Source organism: Leucopleurus acutus (assembly GCF_964270905.1).
Source record: "Leucopleurus acutus genome assembly, chromosome: 5".
Classification (NCBI taxonomy): Eukaryota; Metazoa; Chordata; class Mammalia; order Artiodactyla; family Delphinidae; genus Leucopleurus; species Leucopleurus acutus.
In genome coordinates this window covers 80,547,524-80,573,745 of record NC_139147.1, presented here as the reverse complement: position 1 = coordinate 80,573,745, position 26,222 = coordinate 80,547,524, and the positions used below count along the sequence as shown (strand labels likewise).

Sequence of the window (26,222 nt, the reverse complement as noted above, 5' to 3'; positions counted from 1 at the left end):
GATTAATGAATATTTCAGAAGGCGTCTGTGTCTTTTGAATTTATATCTGCTACACTCTAGGTAGGCAAAGAAAAAAAAAGTTAAAAAAAAAGTCTCCATGGTTTGCTGGCAGAAAAACCACTGAAAGGTTTTAAAGAAATCTTCTCTTTTGCATCTAAGTGGCTTAAAAGTTAAGTGGAAACACAAAGTCACCCTAGATTATGCATCACTAGAAGACAGAGTACTAACCAGATATGTGACATCGTCTGCTCAGGTGATGGCTTGGCTCAGGAAGGTGTACCAACTAATGGCTGTGATTCTGCATACAATCTCCTTTAAAACACAAAATTGATAACCTTATAGATTTGTTTCATCTTATTTTTCTATTCTTAATTTTTCTTTTGACTTTGTTCTCCACAACTTTATTTTTGTGCTTTCTTAATTCCATAACACTTTTTCTCAACTTAAAAGGAACTACGTTGTGACTATCTGGAAAAATAGGGGGTTATAGCTATATCCTTAATCTCAACATTGACAAGAGAAATTTTACTGTGCCTTTATTGATCAAAGTATTTTAACATCCCGTTTCTTACTGTTAGAATCTAGCAGTAGTCTGCTTTGTAACTTTGTAACGTCATTTTCTTTTTTTTTTTGGAATTTTTGAATTCTATTTTATTTATTTTTTATACAGCAGGTTATTATTTATGCATTGTATACATATTAGTGTATATATGTCAATCCCAATCTCCCAATTCATACCACCACCACCACCCTGACACTTTTTTGACATTTTTCTTTGACCACATTTTCTCACCTACTTAATGTAATTTTTTACTGCTTAATTGTTGCATTATTTATTTTTAAAAACTGCTTTAATATTTTTTTGGAATAAGGGAAGTAATAATTTCTTAGCTGACCCATGTAGTTATTGAAATGTCTGTAGCACTTCCCTAAGGAGGGAGCGAGTAACTCTGGAACACAAGGAGAGAGGAAGGCATAACAAACCCTCTACTGACCCCACCGCTGAACTACAAACCTCAGCCCTGGGAGGAAATCTGTAGCCTGGAGAATTTTGGTCCTGCAGCCAGATGATATAAAGGCCCAACAGATATCTCTTGGGGTATATCAAAAGGAGAGGTTTTGTGGCTATGGAGCAAAGATTGGAGATAAAAGAGAAGGACTTGACTGTGGCCCAGCCAGTTGTGAAGACTGTTGTGTACATCGTCAGGTTCTTTCTAAGCATCCTTCCATTCCCTCTTCGGTAGCAGTCATGCTGTTTGAGCAGGATTGACATCTCTTATCTCCCATAGCTCCAGAGCTGGGCCATGATTGGGCCAAACAAAAGTTTACACCACTGAAATTCCCAGTGGTATAATTTCAGCCCCTTTGCAGAGTGATTGGATCATGTAGGTGACTGCCCTTAGTTGGTCTAATCAAAGTGGGGGCCAGGACCATTATTCTAAGATGGGGGAAAGAAGCTTTTTTTCTTCCACTGGATGTGAAAAAAGAAACATATATTGTCTGGTTCATGCTGGCAGGCATCTTGCAACTACCAGGGCAGCCAGACTTTTTCAGTTCCTGCCCCAAAAGATAGAACAGAAAGATGAAAGGGAAAAAGCAAAATAAAATGGATTTCAATGATTCTGTTGAGCCACTTGGTCAAGCCTTCTTGAAACTCAACCTACCCCTGGTTGAAGGTACCTAAAAGATTGACTTTTAAGTAAATTCCTTTAATTGCTTATACTATATTGAGTAATAGAATTTCTATTACTTGAAATAATGTAGAAGCCTCTATAAATCTCGCCCCCCGCCAACATTGCCCTGCCTCCAAAAGAGCAAAAGATTGATTCTAGAAGCAGAGGCAGGGCTGAATGTCCAGTTGGTGGGTAACAGGGGCCCAGCTACAGGACACAGATTGAAAGTTGCTGAGCAACTGAAGAGCAGAGGGGCCATGTCTGGAAACCATGAAAGAGGGAGTCCTCAGTGTTTGGAGGGGGAGGGAAGTTCTCAGAAAGCCTGGCTGACATCAGAAAGGGCCTGGCTGTAGTCTTTGGAAAGCAGACAGAGTCTACCCAAGCTTCTCACTCCTGTTTCCACCCTCCAGAGCCCCCAGTCCACTACAGAGGATAGGAAAGCTCTGGGTCGATTCTATGCGGGAAGATATATCAAAGCTCCAACCTCTCAACGGCCAATGACAGGTGAACTCCGGAACTGAGAATGGGAAAAAGTGGACAAGGGAGGCAACATCAGGGCGTCCAACTTAGGGAGTTGGAGTAGGCTTGTGTTACTCTTCTCTCCAACCCTCTTTCCTACTCCCTCAGGAAGCATCCCTGATCCTGACTCATGGGGAATGCTGCTGAGGCTTTTTCATAACTTGGGACTTGGCAAAATATTGGATGCCCTTTGACTCTCTCTTCAGCCTCTTTTACCTTGTTCAGCATTTCTCACCCTCCTGTCTTCATTCTCCCTCAAGCCCTCTCCTTCCAGAATCGTCTTCGTTTTGTGTAAAGAGTGCTGTGCTCAGAGTCAGGTGATCTAGGGTCTGAATCTTAGTTCTGCCTTGTAGTAGCTCTGTGACCTCGGTTAGGTGCTTGGTGCCACCAGTTTCCTCATTTAAGGAAAAATGCCAGGATGCCAGTTTCCTCACCTAAGGAAAAACTGGGGGAAGGGAAGAGCACGGTCAAAGCCATGCTGTGGATTTAGAGGTCATGTTCAGGAAGTGGAGTTTGGACCTGGCTGACCTGTCCAGCATTTCTTGGAAACATCATCAATCATCCTTAAGTAAATATACCTTTGCTTCCAAATTACTGTCATGTTTCTTAGTGACACTAATGTTTTCTCTGAGTCGAGTCTTTGTATGCACGGTGTACTTCTCCAGGTTAGTGTTCATCATGACTTTTTATTATACTTCTGTTTCAGCCACCCTGAAGGATGACTGTTTCTTCCCTTTATCACTCAGGAAACTTTGTAACTTTTATATACACCACACAGCCTCTAATTTAGATCAGACTATTTCAAATATACTATCTAAGTTTGGTGAAATTTTGTCCACTTAGATTTGAATTCTGTAGTATCTCTTAAGAGACAGGATTTTAATTGTATTTTTAAAGACAGAAAATATGGCTGGACACATTACTCTGGGTATAGATCATGTTCAACGTAAAACTGGGCTTAGTTTGGAAACCGCTGAGAAATCAATAGCTCAGAGCATGTGAGCCCTTGAGGAGGCTTCTTAATAACTTGGTCCTCATTTTTTCATTCAGAGAGTATTACGAAGGGACAACTCCCAGCTCTGCAGAGACTTCCCAAAGGGAAGATCAGAGAGCCACCCTTGGTCCAGAACATTTCAGAGAAAACAGAGTGCAAGCGTGGGTGATACGCCTACGCTGCTTCTCTGGCCTGAGCTCTAGCTGTTTCTGAGAGTCACGGTCTAACAGAACTAAGAGAGCTCGATTGTGAAGGGAAGCGTGGCCCGGGAGGTCAGTCGGCCCCAGGGAAGCCTTCCTGGGTTTGTTTTGAATGTGTTGTTGAGGACGGTGCTTTTCATGGCACTTCTCAGCGGCTCTCTAATGAAGACCCATAGGGGAGGTTTTACTTAGGACTCAGCGGCGAGGATGGTGCTCTACTGGAATATCTGGTTTGTTTTTGCTGTCTAGACACTGAGAACCTTCCCACTCTTCCTATTTCCTTTTTACATTGTTGGCTACAAACATTGAGCCAGATTTGTGGCCACACCTGTAACACGTGTGTAGGAGTACATGGAATTCATTTGTGCACCAACTCCAGTCCTGAATCCTTCTTACAGTTTATTCTCTTTTATCCCCTGTTTTGTTTTTACTGATTTGAAAATGTTTTAGTATGAAATTTCCAAACACACTTAAGAGTAGAGAGAATAGTATAATAAGCTTCCACATGTCCATCCCCCAGACTAAAGTTATCAAGATTTTGCCACATTTGCATTATTGGCTCATGCCTGGGGAATTTTGAAGCAAGACCCAAGTACCTTGTCATTTCAAGCTTAAATACTTCAGTATGCATCTCTAAAAATTTTGGATTCAATCTATAATCAAATTTCTCATGTTATCTCGAATATGTTTAATAGTCTATTTAATTCAATCAGTATCCAAAGAAGGTCCACGTATCACACTTGGTTGTACATCTCAATTCTCTTTTAATTTATAATAGTTACCCCTTCCTCACTTTTCCTTTGCCATTTATTTATTTGGGAAAAAAAAAAGCATGTGTCTTGTAAGATTTCCCACATTTTGGACTTTGCTGATAGCATCTTTTAGTAATGTTTGAGATATTCCCCCATACCCTACATTTCATCTACACTATCTCGAGGCCTGATCAGATTCAGATTTAATTTTTGACATGATTAGTGTGGCACAATTCCTCTAGCATTACATGAAGAGGCACATAACACCTGGTTGTCTTTCTTTTTGTGGCTGATTCACCCTGTTCCCTTTTTCCCTGATAGGCAAGAACTTTCTTTGGTTATTTATTATTCCATTTATTTTTAATATATGCAAATATTTATCTCTAATTCTTAGACCAAAGAGTATACCCTGGAGATTATAACAGTCTATAGAGACAATCCTAATTCCTTTGTTTAGCTCCATAGTTCTCCATCGGGTGGATGTTCCATATTTATTCACCTAGCACCCTACTAGTAAGCATTTAGTTTCTTTTCAATATTTGGCTACTAAAAATAATGTTGCAATGAATAACTTTTTGCGTATACCATTTTCTATGTTTGCCATTATATTTTAGGCCTAGATTTCTAAACTTCTGATTACTGGGTTGAAGGGAAATGCATATATTATTCTGTTATATATTTTTGGCTATTTTAAAATATAGAAAATATTGTAATATTTTGTGCATCTTTGATGCTATTTTAAACTTTTTTTCAAGAACTTGGGGGCATAAATTAATTTTTATTTTCATTATTATAATAATAGTTTTTGAGGCAATAAATAAATTTATGATTGTATGTATATCTATCATTTATAGGCATAATTTTCTGTTGTGAAAATTGATATTAACCAGGGATTATCCATATACTTCCCTCTCCCCCCCAGTCCACCAAAGCCAACACCATAACTACCAGGTCAACCTTTCCCTACTCCCCCAGATCTCCCCATCCCTTGCACTCTAAACTTGGCATTGCCAGTCCAGTTTCTATACTTTTGTGAGGATGGATCAAGAAGGATTTTATGGCAGAAAGAAATGACCTAGGGAGAAAAGTAGAGGGATGGACATAAGAAAACTGAGGCTATAGAGGCTGGAGATGGGCAATGTGGTGGAAAGATGGGGGTAGCAAACGAGAGGTGCTAGAGGACACAAAAGATTAAGTGGAAGGGACGAAATAGGAATATGAGAAGTGTTGCTAAAGTTTGTGAACTTGACCACTTTGTCTCCTTTTGGAAAAGCAAGTGAATAAAATTCTTCTATAATTTCTTGTTTGGCTCTCGTAATATGCATCTTGAACACAATGCCATGTAGAGATGGACGTTTATGGACTATAGCACCAAGCCTTCATAATGTAAACACCTAATGTGTTTACAGATAACACTAGATTGAGATTAAGGTTGGCTGTCGGTGTGAAATCAGTTATGTATGAATTAATATATATGGACCAGCTATGTACTAATTGAAACCCATCCACATACTTGCAATGTAGGTACGTCTCTTTCTAATTATGAACAGACCTATAAAGCAAGGCTGAGTCCTACCAGACACCAGATGTCCACTTACACCCTAATGCTTGAATCCAGTTTTTCTGGAATGAAACTATATGAATCACTGGTAAAATTTCTAAAAAAGAAGAAAAAACCATAGCAACAGAAAACAAAGGCTGACTCTAAGCACAGCCAGTGTATTAGCTAAACGGGATAGGCCAGGTTGTCAAAATGTTGGCAAGTGTGGCTGTCATCTAAAAAGCACCTGAAGTCAGGCTGTTCGTGATCAATGCCCGAGGAGCTGTCACATCTGCCCTGCACAGGATTCCTTCATGGAAAATAAGGCTTCTGGGCCTGTCCCTGATGGCCTTGAGGGCTGACTGGAACCCGTTCCCTGAGGGTAGCATTCTTGTAATCCTCTATTTAGTTGATCTCCATTTGTGGAAAACCTGGGGCCCGAATTCAGGATTCTTTCTTCCAGAGAGTTTAGTGTTTTGTTTTGTTTTTTGTTTTGTCTTTATTGGAGTATAATTGCTCTACAATGGTGTGTTAGTTTCTGCTGTACAACAGAGTGAATCAGCTATATGCATACATATATCCCCATATCCGCTCCCTCTTGAGCCTCCCTCCCACCCTCCTTATCCCACCCCTCTAGGTCGTCACAAAGTACCGAGCTGATCTCCCTGTGCTATGCAGCAGTTTCCCACTAGCTATCTATTTTACATTTGGTAGCGTGTATATGTCAATGTTACACTCTCACTTCGTCCCAGCTTCCCCTTCTCCCCCTGTATCCTCAAGCCCGTTCTCTATGTCTGCATCTTTATTCTTGCCCTGCCACTAGGTTCATCAGTACAGTTTTTTTTAGATTCCATATTGTGCGTTAGCATAAGGTATTTGTTTTTCTCTTTCTGACTTACTTCACTCTGTATGACAGACTCTAGGTCCATCCACCTCACTACAAATAACTCAATTTCGTTCCTTTTTATGGCTGAGTAATATTCCATTGTATATATGTGCCACATCTTCTTTATCCATTCATCTGTTGATGGATATTTAGGTTGCTTCCATGTCCTAGTTATTGTAAACAGTGCTGCAATGAACAATGAGGTACATGTATGTTTTTGAATTATGGTTTTCTCAGGGTATATGTCCAGTACTGGGATTGCTGGGTCATATGGTAGTTCTATTTTTAGTTTAAAAAAAAAAACTAAAAAAGAGAGTTTAGTTTTTAAACTACTATTTGCAGCAGGCTGGGGAAGTCACAGATCTGCGATTGCTTTAGCCTCTTCCCTTGTCCCAAGCTTCATCTGGGAACCTGGGTTCATTCTGCTTTACTTTTGCTCAAAGTTTAGCTCTGGATTATTGCACTGATTGGCATTTACCCTGAAGGCAACTCTCCCTTTTTCTGCCTACCACTAGTTTCAGCTCAATGTTTTAAAAGTGAATGTAAAATTTCCATGTATTTATCTCATTCAGGCTCCCAAGCACTCTGTGAGGTAGGAACCATTATCCCATCCCCACCTCCCGCCCTAAATCAGCCGAGTGAGGAAACAAGCTTTAGAGGATATAAACGTTTCCAAAGTTACACTCGTAGTAAGTGGCACAGCCTCGATTTCAGCCTTGTCTCTTTGACTACAAAATGCATGCTCTTAACCACTGCGCTTCGGACCAACTCCTCCTGGGGTGCACTATGACCATGGCCTTCAAACAGCCACTCTGCTGTTTCTCTTCATGTCAATCCACCCTTCATGCTGCCCACCAACTGTCCGTTTTAGAACATGGCTAAGACAGCACCAGTCTAACCATCCTTGATATGCCATCTCCATATTTCCCACCAAAGTGTACAAAAACCCACAAAAGACACAACTGCAAAAGCACTGGGAATTGAGGATGGTGATGGACTATTTGCTAGTGTCTGGGAAATTTACCACTAAGTGAGACGTGGAGGGGCTTAAAATGACAAACTTTTCACTTTGACCTGTGAAACAGTACAGCAGGACTAGCCATGATGATGCTGGAAAGCAGATTTGACACTCCCCTCCCACAGTTCCTCTCTCCAGGCCATAACAACCCTTCATCTCTAAGTCATAACATCCACTGGACAGCAATTCCCTGGGTGGGAGGGAAACAGAGGAAGTGTCTGTGTTAGTTTCTTCCTGGCACAAAATATAAAATCAACCAGATGTAGAAGCAGAGCCTCGGGGGCAGTGCACTCCGGGGCTTTGTTTCCTGAGACACCACTGCCCTGTCCCTCCCTCCCCACACATGCCTTTCTTGTGCCAATAGAAGCAATAGATGGGGAGAATTGGAAAAAAATTGGGTATAGGGCCAGGTGGGAAGGAACTCAACGGATCTAGGCAGGAGGAGGGGGGTAAGTTACCAGGTTTTGTTGAAGGAGGCACTCAAGCCAGCCAGTAAGGGACAGGCTTCTATGTTGCTTCGGAGAAGGAAAAAGAAAAAGATTTTAGAGGGATATGCTATGGGAAATGGGAAATGGATGGGTGAAAAGAAAGTTTAGGACATGTTGCTTAGTGTTATACAATGTAATTCCCCATCTGGCACCTCTGTGAGAAATGTCAATAAAAATATAAATTATTTTCCACTGCCTTTTTGGATTGTGCTTCTTTTGGTTGTAGTGCTGTTGAATGAATGACCGTTAAGGGGGTCCAAAGTTATCTCCCCTTCACAGTCAGACAAATGGGCAGTGGAAGAATTGAAAGATTCCTTCTTAGTCTGAATGAGTCACTCCTGATGCCTGTCTGTCTATAGGACAATCACCTCCCTCCAGGGTGTGACCTGAATGAGGGGAACCCAGGCAGGCATGGAAAGAGGGCATTTATGTCACCTGTTTGCTGCAAAACGTTGAGCCTTCATGGATCTTCTTTCAAATTTGAGCAAATAGGCAAACAAATGAACAAACCCCAAATCAAGCCAAATAAAAATGAAAACACAATCCAAATGGAATCTATAAACACAATTAAGCCACACAAAAGCATAGTAATACTCTACAGTTGCAAAGGAAGTACAAATTTAAGAGAAGTTACTATAGGAAGCAAAAGCATGCTTTAGAGCAATCTGCTTTCCTTCTTTTTCCTCCAACTCTGTTTCTTTCCTCCTGTGGCTCCCTTGTTTCTCCCAGTCTTTCACTGCTCCATAATCTTTCTCTTCTCTTTACCCCCCTCCACAGGTCCTCTCTCCTCTTCTTCCTCTCTGCATCTCATTTTCCCTATTTTCTGGTCATCCTTTTGAGTTTCCATAGCCCTTGCTAAGGACGACATGGTGGGCATCTTTAAATCTTCCCCTCATTCTCCATCCTGTGTCATAGGAGGCGTGTTGGGATCTGAACTTCCAGGTCCTCTCAGTCCCTGAGCCACCTGGGATGGGGGAAATCTCTCTTCCTGTGGCTCCCTCCTTGCAGAGCTTAAGTTCATGTCTTACATCAGATTCCCTTAGCTCTATGTTCACTTGTTGAGGCTTGTTAAGGAAGCCAAGATGCATCAGGTGTGTGGCAGTGATGATGCCCTATGTAGAGTCCAAGCGTGCCTTGGATTGAGTTTCCTGGAAACAGGCTCAGAGACAGAGAGTTGCGTGCAGAGTTTATTGGGAAGTGCTCTCGGGAGTTACACCTGTAGGGAGGTGAGGAAGGCAGAATTGGATAGACAAGAAAGGAACATGTGATATGGTTGCAACTGAGCCTCAGTCTACCCTATGGGGGCCTCTGGAAGTGAGATAGCCCTTTGAAGTTGTCTCAAATCAGGCCAGGGGGAGGGACAGGTCTTTGGATCCTTGAATCAGCTAGTCATTGGCCTTTGGGAGCCTACTGTGAAGGGCAATTCCCAGTAAGCCATCAGCATTTCCAGTATTCCTAGTTGAGGGACGGGAGCATCGGCAGAGAGTTGGGAATTTGGGTGGAGAGCTGGAGTGATAACCTGGGGACAGATACAATATGGCTGTTTTATCTTCACCCACCCAATACACTCCTTCTTCTGCAGCCACAGTGATGAATGAGACAGAGGGTAATCAGACGTGGGTTTGGTCTTCATTCAAGGTACAAAGTGATAATGACCAAAATAACAAAGGAGTAAGAAAAAGACCAAGAAAGGGAGATATCATCTTTGGGGGATGATGTGGGAAGGTTCCCTGGGGGAGGCAGCATTGAACTGGGCCTGAGAAATAGGCCAGATTTTGATAGGTAGAGATGAGGGGTAGGTAGCAAGAATGTAGGCAGGGAGTTATCTGGAAGCACTTTAAGTCTTTGCAGGTCTTCAAGCCCCAGATGATTGTGAATAAAGAAGACCTAATTTCTCAAAGTAAGTGTCCTTTAAAGACATTTACTTTGGATAAAGCATAGAGTGGATAGAATGGAATGGAAGAGAAGCCCACGGGACCTTGACCTGGAGATGTTTTCATATATCAACACCTCGAAGATATCAGGAAGCTACAGGTGTGGAGGTGTTCCCCAAAGACTTTTAGCATCTTGAATTTAATAGAAGTTTATTTACAGAGCCATTTTCTGAGGCTTGAGTCTTGAAGTGAGGGTTGGGAAAGCTCCAAGAATGATAACTGTTGCTGCCTTTAAATATCTGAAGGGTGCCATGAAGTGGCGGGGGAGTGGGTATCAATGCGCGTTCAGAAGGCAAACCTAAGATCACTATATGGGTGAAACAGGAAAACAGATGGTTCAGCTCATTGAAAGAAAGAGTTTAATGGAAGACAGTGCTTTTTCAAAATTAGGCAGGTTATGAAGTAGTGAGTTGACTATAGGATGAGGTATTCAAGAAGAAGATAGAAACAAGATTAGAGAGAAGATTCTTTGGAATTGGCAGTTGACCTAGATGAACTTTAAAGCCCATTCCAGCTCAGAGGTGATATAATAATGGCTAACATTTATTCAACATTTACTATGTACCAAATACTATTCCAAGCACTGTGAACATATTACCTCATTTATTCCTCACAAGTTTATAAAGTGGGCACTATTATTCTGCTCATTTTATAGACAGAAAATTGAGACTAGGGAGATCAAGTCATTTAGCCAATTGTCACACAGCTAGGAAGAGGTGATGCTGAGATTTGAATGCAGACAGGCTGACTCCAGAATCTGGTCTTCATCTCTTGTGGGACTGGGATGTCAGAACCTGTGGCATCATTGCCCAGCCCACGTGATGCAGAAACAGTCAGTAGTCAGAGCCCAGAACAACAGTGATAGACTCTGATGTGTTAGCAAATGTCCCCTCCACTTGGTGAGTTACTTAGCTCAGTAATCTATAAAATGTCTACAAATAATGTTACCCAAGGGACACATCACTGCTTCTTACCTCAGGCAGGAATGAGATAATCAAGTCCTTGACAGTCTCTAAGCGATGGGTTACTCAGCAAGTGGAGAGTAAGTTTGCAATGTGTTTCTTTGCTTCTCTTGTGAGGTTAGAAGGGGACCAAGAATGTGTGTCCTAGTTTTCCTATCGGAGTGGAGGTCCTTGAGGGCACGAAGTGTAGACATATTTCTTGGGGCCCAGCAGATCCCTTCTTGCCTCTTGCGAGTCAGCCTGGATTCCCAGACAAGAGCACTGAGCCCATGTGGTTCTGGCAGACACAGCCATGCCCTTAAGGGGCTTGTGAACTATTAGAATTGCTGTCACAGTCACAGCTCGCTCACACTCAAAATAACATGGCAAGTGTAACAGAGGTACCAGAAAGGGTCTGCAGTGGCTTAGAAGACAGCGAGCATATTCTCACAGGGAACAGTGGAGAATCTTCCCAGTGCAGGCAGGATTTTAACTCATTCATTCATTCAACACCAACTTTCTTAGATGCTGTACTTTACATGTCAGTGAAAGTCAGAGGAGGAACTTGTTCTCAGAGAGCTCCTCTTTTCTTGGGGAAGACAGATCATCCTGCCATTACCCAGCACAGCGGTTAAGAGGCTGTGATGGCGCTGCCATCAGACTCTTAAAATCTCCTCTTCACCACCTGCTGGCCAAGTGACTCAGGGCAAGATGTTGAACCATTTCAGGGCTTATTTGAGTCATCCATGAAGGGCAGAAAAACAAGAGCTTACTTTACAGGGCTGATGTGAGAGTAAAATGTAAACCTTTAGCAGGGTGCCTGCTTGGCATACAGTAAGTGCTCGGTAAATGCTAGCAATCCTTATAAATGTTGCAGTAGGGAAAATGTGGGCTGTGACGGAGAACATAGGAACGCCCGCCCCTGCCGCAGTATAGGGGAACAAGCGTACCAGGCTAGGTAAGACGGTGCTCTATGAGAACAAGGCATTTCAGACAGAAGAAACAGCAAGAACAAAAGAGGAGGGGGGATTCCAGGTCCTGTTCTGGGAAGAGAGGCATCGGCCAGGTGGGTTGAGCAGGGATAATGCGGTGGGAGCTGTGTCTGGTGAGTTAGATAGAGAGTAGGTCATGGGTGAACCTGAGTGCCACGCTGAGTAATTAACCCCGGGATGTGGCCCTCAAGTGTGAGGCGGGGGATGATTTCCATACTTGTACATCCTTCTTTTGTAGACTCTGCTGAATTTGCTTGGAATCAGAAAAAACCTGGAAGATATACCAATTCAGGTAAAGATATAACCTTGAGCTGTCTGGATGACGGGGTGCTTATTTCATAACTTTGGTTATTCAAAAATTTGAGGGGTTTTCTAAATAACCATCAGTCCTTATTTCTTCAGAAAATATTTCATAAAGAAAAATTTTGGCACAGCCCTATCCATTCATTGGGAATATAGGAAGTAGCTCCTTACATACGTTTCTGAGTATCTGGTGGGGGCGGGGATGGTATGAAGAGGGAAATCCTGCCTTTGCCAAAGCTATAGGTGCTTCATATAATTGTGGGCCCATAAACTGTTAGCACAAAGAAGAAACTTATAGACATGTGGTATAGTTCTACCAGTTTTAAGGTCACAGAAATGTAGGACCAGGAGACCAGCTTCTCTGGGTCACACAGCAAGTCAGTGACGGAATGCAGACCCCTTATTTTTCTCTGCTCTCGTTCATTCCACAGTTCTTGCTAATTCTCTCTCTCTCGTAGTTTCTGAGAGTTTATGTATGTAGACACGTACTGAGTATCATATTTACACCTAAGACAGGCCTTATAGAAATGCAGGGGTAGGTGGTACCACATAGTCAGACCAGATGCCAGTTGCTTCCAGAAGCACGGGTCACAGATGTTTAAAGTGTAATTCAGTCAAACAATGGCAAAGAGTCCAAATAAAATATATAGTAAAGGTATTACTTAAATCGAAAAGGCTATGGATGCCAAAGTCTTAACACTAGTCAGGCCCAAGTGGCCTGGGCGATGCCCAGGTCACTGTGACCCATGAGCTTACTCTGGTGCAGACTTGGCTGGTTCTGGGCTGAGTCGTTCATCTGTTTGAGTCTTCTGGACCTGTTTCCCATGGGTACTCAGAAAAGGGGCTTCAGGCTCTCTGGTCTTCTGTCTGGTGTGAAAGCCATCTTCCTTCTGGCGGGGCTTGTCAGAGCTCCTAGGGCAGGTCTTGGCTCCTGGAAGCTCACAGAGGAGAACTGCAGCTTCTGGAGCTGGTGCCCCAGAAAGCTGGCAGGAAGGCTGGCCTCACACCTGCCTTGTGGGCCAGTCTCCCAGTCCCGGTCCATTGCCTCAGGCTTCCCTTTCCTACTTCTCTTCCTATCTGTGTCTGGTACTAAACATCCTGCCACCCAACTATTCTAGATGCTGGGGATCCCTGTGGTCTTTTATTTTGATCAAGACTATAAAATTCATCTGAACACTGGTCTGAGAGAGTAAAGAATAATTTGTCTTTGTGGCCCACAGCCATGTTACATTACCTACATGCTAGAGCATCTAGCATATAAGAGTTACTCAATGGATGGATGTTGAATGAAGGGAACTTTAAATTTTATGGTTCACCAAGACTGTTTAACTCCTTTAACAGAAAAGTCTTTTGGCCTGAGAAGCTAGGCCTCTGGATAACAGAACTGCTAATTACCTGCATGTTATGTATACACCATGTATTTCAAACATAGACATTCGTTGGTGAGTGCATCTGAGGCTACAAGAGGAACATGTTTAGACTATTTTTGTACATATTAGGTTGTCATTATAGTGATAGGAAGATGTATGGAAAAATTCAGACCACAAAGGCTTAAACTAGACGCCTGCAGTTACAAGTTACAAGAAGCATGGGTTCATGGTTTCAAAGCAAAATATTTGAAGAGGACGATGAGCAAAAGAAAAAATGCTTATTTACTTTCTATTATGGAAACGTTCGACATAAGAAAGTAGAGAGAATGGTATAATAAATGCACATGTACCCACAGAGTCAAAAATGATCAACTCGTGGTTAATCATGTTTCATCTATACCGCCACCCATAATATTTTGAAGGAAATCTCAAATACTATGTTAAAGAAAATGTTTTAGAATGGCAGAAGCCTGCTGATTGTTGAAGCTGGGTGATGGGAACGTGGAGTTCCATCTTTTGTTGTTGCTGTTCACTTTTATATGTCTTGAAAGTTTCCGAGATACACCGATGGAAAACTAGGAACTGTTCTGCTTTTGCCATTACAGAAAATTATGTCAGAGAATAGAATAACTAATACTCTTTCCCCTAAAGTTGTGTTTCAGCTCCAATATAAGGTATTCTTAATAAAAGCTTTCAAGTTTAAAGAATAAAAAAAAGCAGTGGTGCTCTGACAACATAGATTTTTACAAATTATTTAAATAGAGGCTTCCAGCAGAAAAACTATAACACATTTTCCCCCCCTCTAAAAGTAGTTAATTTATCGACTGCTTACTGTGGGCTAGGACTTTGTTAAGCGCTCCTCATTGGACAATGAATTGAGGTTTCGGGGAGTGAGAGGTTGGCATACAGCCAAGAAGAGCTTTCCAACAGCCAGAGCTTAGCTAGATCTGCTGCCTCTGGAGACAGTGTGCTCCATGGCACTGGGGGTGTTCATGTCAGGCAGGGTGACTGCGTGACAGTCAATGGGCTTCTGTGATTACTCGGACTTCAGTAGTAACCCTAATCCTGGATCACTGGGTCTGTCTGAAGACAGACGGTGAATGGCCTCCTCACTCTGGGTGAAGAGTTGCCTTCACACTAAATTAAAAACTGATCATCTTATGTCTGTGTAAAGCCTCACATGTGATAAATCAGAGTAACTGGTACATCTGATCAGGGTTGGACTAGATAAACTCCCAGACCTCTTCCACTCCTTGACTCTGTTCTATATACACTTCTGTCTTTTCAGGTCATGTGGTAGAGGCTGAGCCAAAGTAATTGAAAGTAACTGTGATCCAGGATTATTCTGTGGCTGCTGTGAAATACACATTCGCTGTCCAGAGCAGTTTCCCATCGCTTCCAAAAGAGAGAACCATATTTTCTCTTTTCATGGCTTTTCTTGGAAAGGTCATGTTTGGAGGGAGGATAGTATGTGGTATGATGGAATTTTCTTTCTCCTCCATTCCCTCCATTCCTTCTTCCTTTACCTTGCTGAGTAGAGGATCTTTGATATAAGAGAATGAAGGGACAGAAACCTTGCTAGTGAATCAAAGTTATGCAATGGTAAGTAGTCACTATTAGTAGGAGGAACATTTATTTGCCTGTAGATGCTTCATGCTAAAGACTGAATCAGGGCCCTGAAGAGAAAGCAGAAGAGGAGAAGACAGATGGGAGATCAGATTCTATGGCCATACCACCCTGAAAGTGCCTGATCTCATCGGAAGGGAGATCAGGGAGAGAAGGGAAAGTTCTAGACATGCAACCTAGATGGATTTTCAGTTGACTGATGGGTAACTTCATGGAAAAGTAAAAGAAAGTTGTACCCTGTCCTCTGATAGTGCCCTGGAGGATAGTGGCACATAGGACTCACAAAATTGAGCAATAGCTTAGAAGAGAAGCTCAGTGGTGGTAGTGAGGGCAGGAGGGGAAGGAGAGGAAAGGATTCCTATACATCGTGATAGGGCAGGCAGGGGTGGGTGGTAGTAGTGGGCTGAGTATTTGCGACGGTTTCCTTTACTGGGTTTCAAGGTGAGCAGCCCTACTGTCCCCTTCTGGTTATGTTTTGAGGTTGGGCTTACTGGATTTAGTTTACTATTTGCTTTGCTTCTCTGATCTTTAGTTTCCTTTTTTGCAAAATAATGTCAACCTCTACTTACATCATAGAATTTGACATAGCTTTTTCAAGACACTAAGCTTTGGAGGATAAGAACAAATGATTGGGCACTTTGGTGGACAGTCTGCAAAGGTGGCCTCTACCAATTCCTGTCTTCCCTGTAGGTATATGCCACTTCCCCAACAAGAGGTGGAGTTTATTATAAGCTTTTGCACAGAAAAGGAAACCATAAACAAAACGAAAAGACAACCACAGAATGGGAGAAAATACTTGCAAACAGTATGACCAACAAGGGCTTAATTTTCAAAATATACGTATAGCTCATACAGCTCAGTATCAAAAAAACAAGCAACCCAATCAAAATATGGGCAGAACACCTAAATAGACATTTCTCCAAAGAAGATATACAGATAGCCAACAGGCACATGAAAAAATGCTCAACATTGCTAACTATTAGAGGAATGAAAATCAAAACTACAATGAGTTATTACCTCACACCCGTCAGAATGGCCATCATCAAAAAGTCTACAAATAATAAATGCTGGAGAGGTTATGGAGAAAAAGGAACCCTCCTACACTGTTGGTGGGAATGTAAATCGGTGCAGCCACTATGGAGAACAGTATGGAGGTTCCTTAAAAATCTAAAAATAGAGTTGCCATATGATCCAGCAATCCCACTTCTGGGCATATATCTGGAAAAAATGAAAACTCTAATTTGAAAAGATACATGCACCCCAATGTTCATAGCAGCACTATTTAGAATAGCCAAGAAATGGAAGCAACCTAAGTGTCCATCAACAGATGAATGGATAAAGAAGATGTGCTATATATATATATATATATATATATATATATATATATATATATATATATATACACAATGGAGTATTACTCAGCCATAAAAGAGAATGAAATAATGCCAGCATTATTGGCATTATTTGAAGCAACATGGATGGACCTAGAGATTATCATACTAAGTGAAGTAAATCAGAGAAAGACAAATATCATATGATATCACTTATATGTGGAATCTAAAAAAATGATACAAATGAAATTATTTACAAAACAGAAACAGACTCACAGAATAGAAAACAAATTTATGGTTACCAAAGGGAAGAGCAGGGATGGGGGAGGGATAATTTAGGAGTTTGGGATTGACAGATACACACTACTATATATAAAACAGATAAACAACAAAAACCTACTGTATAGCACAGGGAACTATATTTAATATCTTGTAATAACCTATAATGGAAAATAATCTGAAAAAGAATGTGCATATATATATGTATATATATGTATATATACATATATATACACATATATATTATATATATATAACTGAATCACTTTGCTGTACCCCTGAAATAACACAACATTGTAAATCAACTATACTTCAATTTAAAAAAAAAGGTGGAGTTTATTTTCCAGCTCCTTAACTCTGGCCCTGTGATTGCTTTGATCAATAGAACATGATGGGAGTGATGTTCCAGGATTTCTGACCCAGCCCTAAGTGGACTGATGGCTTCCATTTCCTTCCTCTTGGAATGCTCCTTCTTGGAAACCATCCACCATGCAGTGAGGCAGCCTAAGCAGTTGAGGAATACCATAATAGTGAATAAGGCGTTTTGAAAGTCCACAAATGACGGAGCATTGTGAAGAAGGAAGGGAAACCTAAATCCATAATAATTTTCTATTCCAGTGAGAACAAAGTTCTGTCCATTTCCATTTCCTTGATGGAAATGGTCCGATAAAATCAAACTGCTACCAGGTTGTTGGCTGGTTCCCCATGGAATCATGTCCCATTCAAGGGGTCACTGTTGATCTCTGCTATTGTCATTTGGACACTCAGCAGTGAACTTAGAGAATAGCTTATTTGCCACTGTGATATTCTGTGTAGCATTGCTTCTGACCAGGAACTGATTTTAAAGCAAATGAAATCTGGCAATGGGTTCATACTCATGGAATTCATTTGTTTTACTGTATCTCCCATCACTCTGAAGCAGCTGGCCCCAATGAACAGTGGGGAGCTCAGTTATGGAGCCGTCTAGGTGACAGCACCTTGCAGGGCTGGGGTATTGTTCTCCAGGATGTGGCGTATACTCTGAATTAGCAACCAAGGTTTGATGCTGTCTTCCTCAGCTCCACGAATTCAGAGGTGGAAAAGCTCCCTCAAAATCACCTCTGATGGTAGTGATTTTACTTTTTTTTTTTTATTCTTTGCTTCCTATCCCCGACAACTTTGGACTCTGCTGGTTTAGAGGTCTTGGTTCCCAAGCGAGGAATGTTTCCACCAAGGAAGAAAACAATGGTTTCATTAAATTGGAAGTTGAGACTCTACTACCTGGGCTCTTTATACCAGTAAATCAACAGATCACGGAGGGGCTTACTGTTTGGGTTCAGCAAAGGTAGGTCTTTCTGGGAAGGAAAATTCTTTGTTGTGGAACTGTCAGGTACATTTAGATCCTAGGTCTCCAGGCACTGTGTGCCAGCAGATACTTCTAGTCATTGATCCAACCCCCAAACATACCCTTCCTTCCCAAATGCCCTTTAGGGATATGGAATTGACCCTGGTTGAGAATCACTTGTCACTAGTGCATTGTTTCAACAGTGACAATGTTTATTTTTTATAACATTTTGATAAGCAATAATAGAATAATAAACTTTATAAACTATTTCTTATTGAGCCAAATAACAAATTAGAGGCATGGTTTTCTTTCTTTTCTCTCTTTTTTCCCCTATCACTCTATTTTCTAGTTGGGGATTTAGTTTTAAACCATTTTATGGATTTAAATTGTGGTCACAAACTCTAAGAAACTAGCCAAGGTGAGGTCATTGGCCTTAAAGATGTCTAGATTTGAGACAGGCTGGGACCTGGGACCCTTTGCTGTAGTGCTTGCACCTGGACAAATGTCTCCTCAAGCAACAAAATATGAAGAAACTATAAGGGACTAAAAATAACTGCGCACATGCACAGTTGGGGCAAATTATGAACAACAAGATACAAAAAGACTAAAAACCCAACTGCCACTTCTGAGGAGTCCAGAGTGAAAGCTGCGTACTGTGCATGCCCCCTGCACTCAACACCACCAAAGGGGTGGGCAAAACACCTAAGTCCCCCCTCTGGCCCGACCCCTGGACCCACCCCTACCCTTGCCCCATATAAGGGACCAGCTCGCTGCCCCCCTCAGGGAGTGAGCAAGGGAACCCGTTACTTGTTTTCACTCCCTCCTGCTGCAGCACAAGTCCCAGTAAAGCCTTGCCTGAATTTCTCATTTGTCCTCTTATCAATTTCTATTGATTAAAGAGTCTAAGAACACTGTCAATAACCAATTGGCAATCTCTAAATTGTGGATATCATGACATCAGAGTTCATTTGACTGAGAGCAAGTTGCAATACCACAGGGTTATTTGTCTTGATAGAAATAAGATTTTATTAGAGAAAACATTCTGCTATACAGAAGGATGTATTACATTGCTCTCTGCATAGTAAGCTCAGGTTCTAAATTAAACTTAATTTGTGCCAATGGGATTGCATCAGCTGGTTATGCACACACATGTGCGCACACGCAGGCGCGCACACACACACACACACACGTACCTCTGGTGATTCTTACCTTCTGTGTTCTTGTTTTTCATCATAATGTTTACTGTAGCAACGACCGCAAAATATTCCTAGAGAATCTGTTCCTGGTGTTGGGTAATACACTTTGGCTCCAGGGCAAGTTCTAAAAGCTTCTATCAGCTTTTCATACTTTCTGGAATCGTCCTCAGTTTCCATTCTCTCCTTGGCCTGTGGCTGCAATGTGAGACAGCTCCCATCACACCTCTGAGACTGGTTAAGTCAGTTTACTTCTCTGAGTATTGATTGCCTTAATTCAGAAGCAAGAATACTGACTTGAAGGATAAAAAGTTTAATGAACTTTAAAATCCCTTCTAGTGTGAACGTTCAGTGGCTCCGATTCATTTTCTGTCCTTACTGTGTCCAGTACAAAGCCAGTGGAGTGACACCTCCACAGAGGTCTTCAACTATGTAGCAGCCCCCAAGGAGACAGACCCTGACTCCAGGCACTACCTGCAGTGCCTCATTAGAAGCATCCCTCTTCCATCCAGTGGCCTCCATCTGCCCTCCTGCCCTCCAAGGATTCAGGTTTCTAAGTATAAAGCTCTTTGAATTCATATGTGGCTACAGCCAGAGGGGACCTCAGCCTTGCCATCTGGTCTAATTCTTCATCGAACAAATGAACAAACTGAGGCCAAGAGAAATGACTTGTCCATGGTCACAAAGCCAGCCAGTAGCAGGGCTGGGATGTATATTGACATATCCTGCCTTCCAGTTCAGTGTTCTCTCCACTGAACCTGGGTGCCTGTCGTCAAATGATTACGGCTTCACAGGAATGGTGCTCCTAGAGATGGCTTTCTGCACTGTATTTCCTTTGGGAAGATTTCAAGCTGAATTTCTCTTTCAGCTCTAAAATCTTTACACTGGGTATCAGGGGTCTGTGGACACTTGCTCCATGAAGCTCAGCAGAAAAGGAGGCGTGTGACAACAGGGAACCTGGGGGGTTAAATACACTCGCTTCTCTATCCAGGGTCTATGGCCTCAGGCTGGCCTACTGAACTATTTGCCGAAAGGACATGAATTTCAATTCTCTGAGTCTGGAATGACCATATCCAGTGATGAGAAGGTAGAAAGACACATTTATTTAGCAAATGTTTTGTTTTGATGTTCTGTGCTGAGCAGTGTAGTGATTAAGCTGGGGCTTTGGAAACAATCATTTAGGCTCAAATCCCAGTTCCATTCATTATTAGCTGTTGAATCTTGGGCAAGTTATCTAATCTCTCTGCTTTATCTTACGTATTTGCAAAATGGAGCTGCTGCTGATATTACCTATGTATAGAGATTATTATTAAGATGAACTCAATTAATATGTATAAAGCACTTAGAAAAATGCCTGATACATAGTAAGTGCTATACAGTGATCGCTGTTACTATGCAAATTAAAAATATATTCACATAAAACATCAACATACATTTTGAAGTGATACATATTAAATATATTAGAATAGCTACCTATGAGGATATAAGAGCATTCCAAAAAAAAAAAAAAGAAAAAAACTCATGCAAGTAATTCCAGAGGTCCTGCTTTTAACTAGAGACACTGCCTCTTTTTTTATCCCATTGCCAATCTGAATAAACTGAGGCTAAAATAAAGGATGCTAAGGCATGAAGCATTCATGCAGAGGCAGCAGGAGAACCTGGAAGACAGTCTCCAGAATCAGACGGGAGATTTAGGCCCTTCTTTTTCATCCCTAAACTTCAGAATCTGTAGGCTGTCTACGAGTTAATACTGTTTGAAGAGCCTGCTCAGGTTCCGCTAGCCGCACCAAGCTTCTGCAGGGAGTGGAGTCAAGAGTGTGTTTTCCAGCTGCAGGAAGCGTCATCTCTGATGCCTGAAATGCAGGTCCATGAGCTTCAGCAGTAAGTTTTACTCAAATAGGAAGCAAGAGTGTAACTGTGAGAGACTGAAAAAAATGAAGGCTCCCAAATAGAAGGTTGCCTAAATAAATTATGCCCAACCATACGACAGCATATAGGCAGCCTCCAAGCTGGAATAATATTAATGACCTGGACCTAGAAAATGATCTAGAAAAGTATTTGTGATATATTGTTATTTAAAAAAAAATAGATCACAGTGTACTATGTAGAATGTGTGTGTATATATACACATACATGCATACGCACATATATATATACACACATACATGTACAGAAAATAGCAGGCAGGGTGTGTACATCATAATATTAACAGTGACTATCTTGAGCATGGGTATTAAGAAGAGTCTTACTTTTGCCTTATTTTACCTATATTTTCCAAGTTTTCTATAATAAACCTGTATGACTTTTATAAAGGAAAAATAATTTAAAAATAGCTAAAGGGGCACCAGTAGTAAAGGTTGTTTTTCCTATGGATATCATGTTCCTCTTCTATAATCAAGTTGAAAATGATCTTTTCTATTCCTTCCAGGCTGATGCAATGGCTCCCACCTTTGTGCACAGGTGGCTGCTCTTATCCATGGCCGTCACAGCATGGATCCTATTGCATTCTGGTTACTGGGTACATACCCAGTTACAACCGTCCGGCATATATAGAGCCTGGCACATGGGTATGTTTGACACAAATGCATTAATGAATTGGTAGGGGCTCAATAGCTTGGATTTGGCTACAAGCTCTGCCATTTATAAGCTAGGTGAGTCCCAGTCTCCTGATCTGTACAGTGGCAATAACAATTGTGGGTCAAGAGACCTCCAGTAGTTTTCGTAAATGGCAAAGTGCTGGTCACAAGATGGGTGAGGGTGCAGAAAGAGGGTTTATTATTATTGCTGCATCTATTAACAGGTCTACATCTTCCCATCCCTTATTTCTCTTTGGCTCCCTAAGGCATCATGGTTACCATAGCAGCCAGATGATGCTGATGATACCTCCAGGGGCAGCAAGGTAAAGCTGAGCCAGTTCCCAGGTCCTCGTGCATGCCCTTGGCAGGCCAGAGTGAGACGGTCTGCAGCTCAGCCTCCTTTCAGGCCCCCCACCCTGTCTAGGGTCACTTAGATCCACAAACCCTGCCTCTTCAGCCTCAGTTTGGGGGCCCTGAAACACCCCTTCAGAGGCTCCCTCCTTCCCAACCTCTGTCTCTTGACTCCCTGCCTGGTTGCCGTGGAAACAGGTTCCACTGCGGACAAAGGAGGGAGCTGGGTCCTGCTTCCTCCCGGTCCTACTGATGAGGATTTTTAGACCGTAGAGACTGCGCTGCCCTGCCTTGCACCTGCCCTCACTTCCCGTGTTCTCACTCAAGTGGAGATTGCCCTCCCTTGCCACTGACGAGACCATGTGTAAAAGTGTGACCACAGATGAATGGAAGAAAATCTTCTACGAGAAGATGGAGGCGGCAAAGCCAGCTGACAGCTGGGACCTCATCATCGATCCCAACCTCAAGCACAATGTGCTAGCCCCAGGCTGGAAGCAGTACCTGGAGTTGCATGCCTCAGGCAGGTGAGTAGCCCAGGAAGTAGGACCCCTGCAGGCAGCCCCTGGGACACCTTCCAAGAAAAGACAGAAACATGGGGAACCCAGGTGCTAGGGGTCAGTCTCACTGTTGGCCCAGTGCAGACTGGGAGGCAGAGAAAGAGTAGCTATTGGGAGTTGGGACACCTAAGTTTGATTCCAGCTCTTCCGCTGAGCACCTGGTAACTTTCCCTCTCTGAGTCATAGTCTCCCCTTCTGGAAAAAGGGGTGGAATATATTTATTAGTTCTAAACACTGGTATTTTACATACTTTTATATTTTAATAACCTCTTAACACAATTGAAAGCCAAGAGAAGGGGGGGCTTGTGGGTCAAGAGGCCTATGTTCTGGTCCTGGAACAGTTCAGTTTCAATTGATTTGATTCAGCTTGACTTAATATAAAATATTGAACACCTGAGGTGTGCTGGAAACTAGCTCTACTCTTTATGACCTTTGAGAAATTCAGTTTCCTTCTTGGACCTCACTTTCGCCACTTGTGGAAGGAGGGGTTAGCATAGATCCTTGCCTCTTGGTTCATGGACCAGCAGCAGTAGTATCACCTGGAACTTGTTAAAGATGCAGAATCTTCGGCCCCATTCTAGACCTGCTGGATCGGAATCTGCATTTCAGCAAGGTCCCTAGGTGATTCATATGCACAATAATGTCTGAGATGACTTTCCAGCACTCTTGTCCGTGGGTGGATTATGTAAAGACTTACCTCTGGGACATAAGATTCGGAGGTTGAATGGTGCAGCCTGGGGGTCAGAAGCAAGGCCTTCCTTCCTTCCCTAGTTCAATTTATTCAATTCAAGAAACATCTACTGGGTACCTGTTAGGTGTTGGATACTGGCTCTGCCTCTAACTCACTGTGTATACAGCTTTCTTACTCTCTTTGCCTCAGAGTAAAACAAAGGGTTAATTAGGAGATTTCTAAGCTCCCTCTAGTTTTGACATTTTCCATTCCAAGTTTTGTAGTCTAGTTTGGGAGAGGGGAAACAGTCCCCAAAGGGTGTGAGTAAACGAGAAGAAATGAGAATGGAAATGTGGAGTCCCTTAACCAGCTGATGGGAGGGATGCAAAGGACCGGACACTCGCTGTCAGGGCCCAGGAGCTTCTCAGACACCTGAAAGGCTTGTGGGGCTGAGTGGGGAGGGCTTGTGCATCCTCCCGACCTGGCTGATGACCTGAGAACCCCAGCTGGCCCCAGTTAGCTCACTCTGGGCGTGAACTGCCTCCACTTCCAGGCCTTCAGACACATTAACCCTGGCACCGGCCCAGAGGCTGAGAATTGACAACGGTGTCATTTTCTCTGGATTTGGGTCTAGCCAGTTCATAGTCAGTGTTGACAGGTAAGAGTGTGTGGATGGAGCTTGTGTTTTCCCTGTGGTGCGGGCCATCCCTGCTATCAGACTCAAAGGATATTTGAGCAGGAAGGACTCTTAGTGCAACGTGCACGTTTTACAGATGAGGAAAGGTGCCCAGAGCCAAAGGCCCAAAGGCAAGGCCTGAAGGGCATTGAAATGGAGGGCACTGAGGCTTCTGCAGAGCACAGAGGGGGGCCCAGTGATGGCAGAGCGCTGCTGGATGCCAGCTGCCTCCTGAGGCGCCTACTCTGCTCCTAGCAGAGCACACAAGGGGGCGGGCTGGGAAGCCACCTGGGGAAAGCTAGTGAACCCAGGGGGCCGTAAACACAACACCTCTACCTCCAGGCTCTGCCTACTGCCCCTTACCTCGTTCCTGGATCTGTTTCCACCTCCTCCACTCCGTCCTCTCCTCCTGCCTCTCCTCGTCTCCACAGGTTCCACTGCTCCTGGTGCTGGCACACCTGGCAGTCGCCCCACGTGGTCATCCTCTTCCACATGTACCTGGACCGCGCCCAGCAGGCAGGCTCGGTGCGCATGCGCGTCTTCAAGCAGCTGTGCTACAAGTGCGGCACGGCGCGGCTGGACGAGTCGAGCATGCTGGAGGAGAACATCGAGAGCCTGGTGGACAACCTCATCACCAGCCTGCGCGAGCAGTGCTATGAGGAGAGAAACGGCCAGTACCGCATCCACATGGCCAGCCGCCAAGACAACCGGCGGCACCGCGGAGAGTTCTGCGAGGCCTGCCAGGAGGGCATCGTGCACTGGAAGCCCAGCGAGAAGCTGCTGGAGGAGGAGGCGACAACCTACACCTTCTCCCGGGCTCCCAGCCCCACCAAGCCACAGGCCGAGGCGGGTTCTGGCTGCAATTTCTGCTCCATCCCCTGGTGCTTGTTTTGGGCCACGGTCCTGTTGCTGATCATCTACCTGCAGTTCTCCTTCCACAGCTCCGTCTAAGATTCCCTTGTTGGGCCCAGGCAGATGCTAGGGGCCCAAGGCCTGAGAGGCCAGCCAACTGGTGGGAGGGGTGAAGAGAGACCTGGGTTGGGAGTGGGGATAAGTTCTAGAGCCGGTGCCACCACTGACTCAGTGGGGACCCAGGACAAATCACCCTGCTTTTCTTTCTATAAAAGTAAGGGTTTGGGCTAGATCATTGGCTTTTCAAAGTGAGGCCCAGGACCCCAACGTTCTGCATAGGTGCCTCGGGGCTTTTGGATTTGGAAGGGGTGAGTGAGTGCGTTTCCCATCATGGTCAAACCGCCCATCCCCAACTCCTACCTCCTCCTCTAGAGCGGCTCCATGTTAGATGGAGTTTATTTAAGAGTTTTGTATGAAAAAGGTCCAACTGCGTTTATAAAGTTTGAAAATTACAGGGCTAGGTGTGATCTCAAGGGGCCTTTCCACAGCAATGAGCTCCTCCTTGCGTTCTCATTAACCCCAGCCCTACCCTTCATTATTGCCCACATCCAGAGCTGCAGCCTTACATTAGCCTCTGCCTGGTGTATGGGTCTCATCCATAGCTCTATCTCCATGCACACAGCAGAGGTTCCTCTCGAAGGGAGAGAGGTGGAGGCACTAGGCTGCCCCTTTGTCCCTGGGTACGCGGGGTCCCTTGTTTCTGTTTTCCACACTCCCAGTTTCCGGCTTCCCTCCACTCAGGGTGGATTCTGGGGCCTGTCTGGTGCCCAGATGGTGCTTGGGGTGGAGTCCCATAGAGCTAGGCTTCCCACCCACTGCACGTGAACCATCAGAGAATTTAGGAGAGGTTCAGAAGGTAGGATGTTAGAAGCAAAGCACAAAATCCCTAGGAAACAGATATAATGATTCTCCATTATAATGAAGAGTCCTCAGAGTTCAGGGACCGAGTCGGACTGATTCTCAGTGGTTCTGATGGTCAGAGTACCGGAAGAGGGGCCTGGCTTCTTGAGCTATTTGCTGAAACCCTCGTTGAGAGGCTTTCTCATATGGGCCAGGCATGGGCCCACTCACCAAAGATCAGCGGTCCACCTAGAACCACAGGGATGGGGGCCCATTA

At 43.4% G+C, this 26,222-nt stretch overlaps 1 protein-coding gene across 1 annotated transcript; it reads left to right on the top strand.

The window, feature by feature from the left end:
- Positions 1-22,542: 22,542 nt before the first annotated feature.
- Positions 22,543-25,144, top strand: RTP1 (receptor transporter protein 1; the record flags this gene model as incomplete). The annotated part of the gene is given in 3 exon segments (XM_082839520.1): positions 22,543-22,560; positions 22,564-22,814; positions 24,625-25,144. Coding segments are annotated over 3 exon segments (789 nt in total).
- Between the last annotated feature and the right edge of the window lie 1,078 nt (positions 25,145-26,222).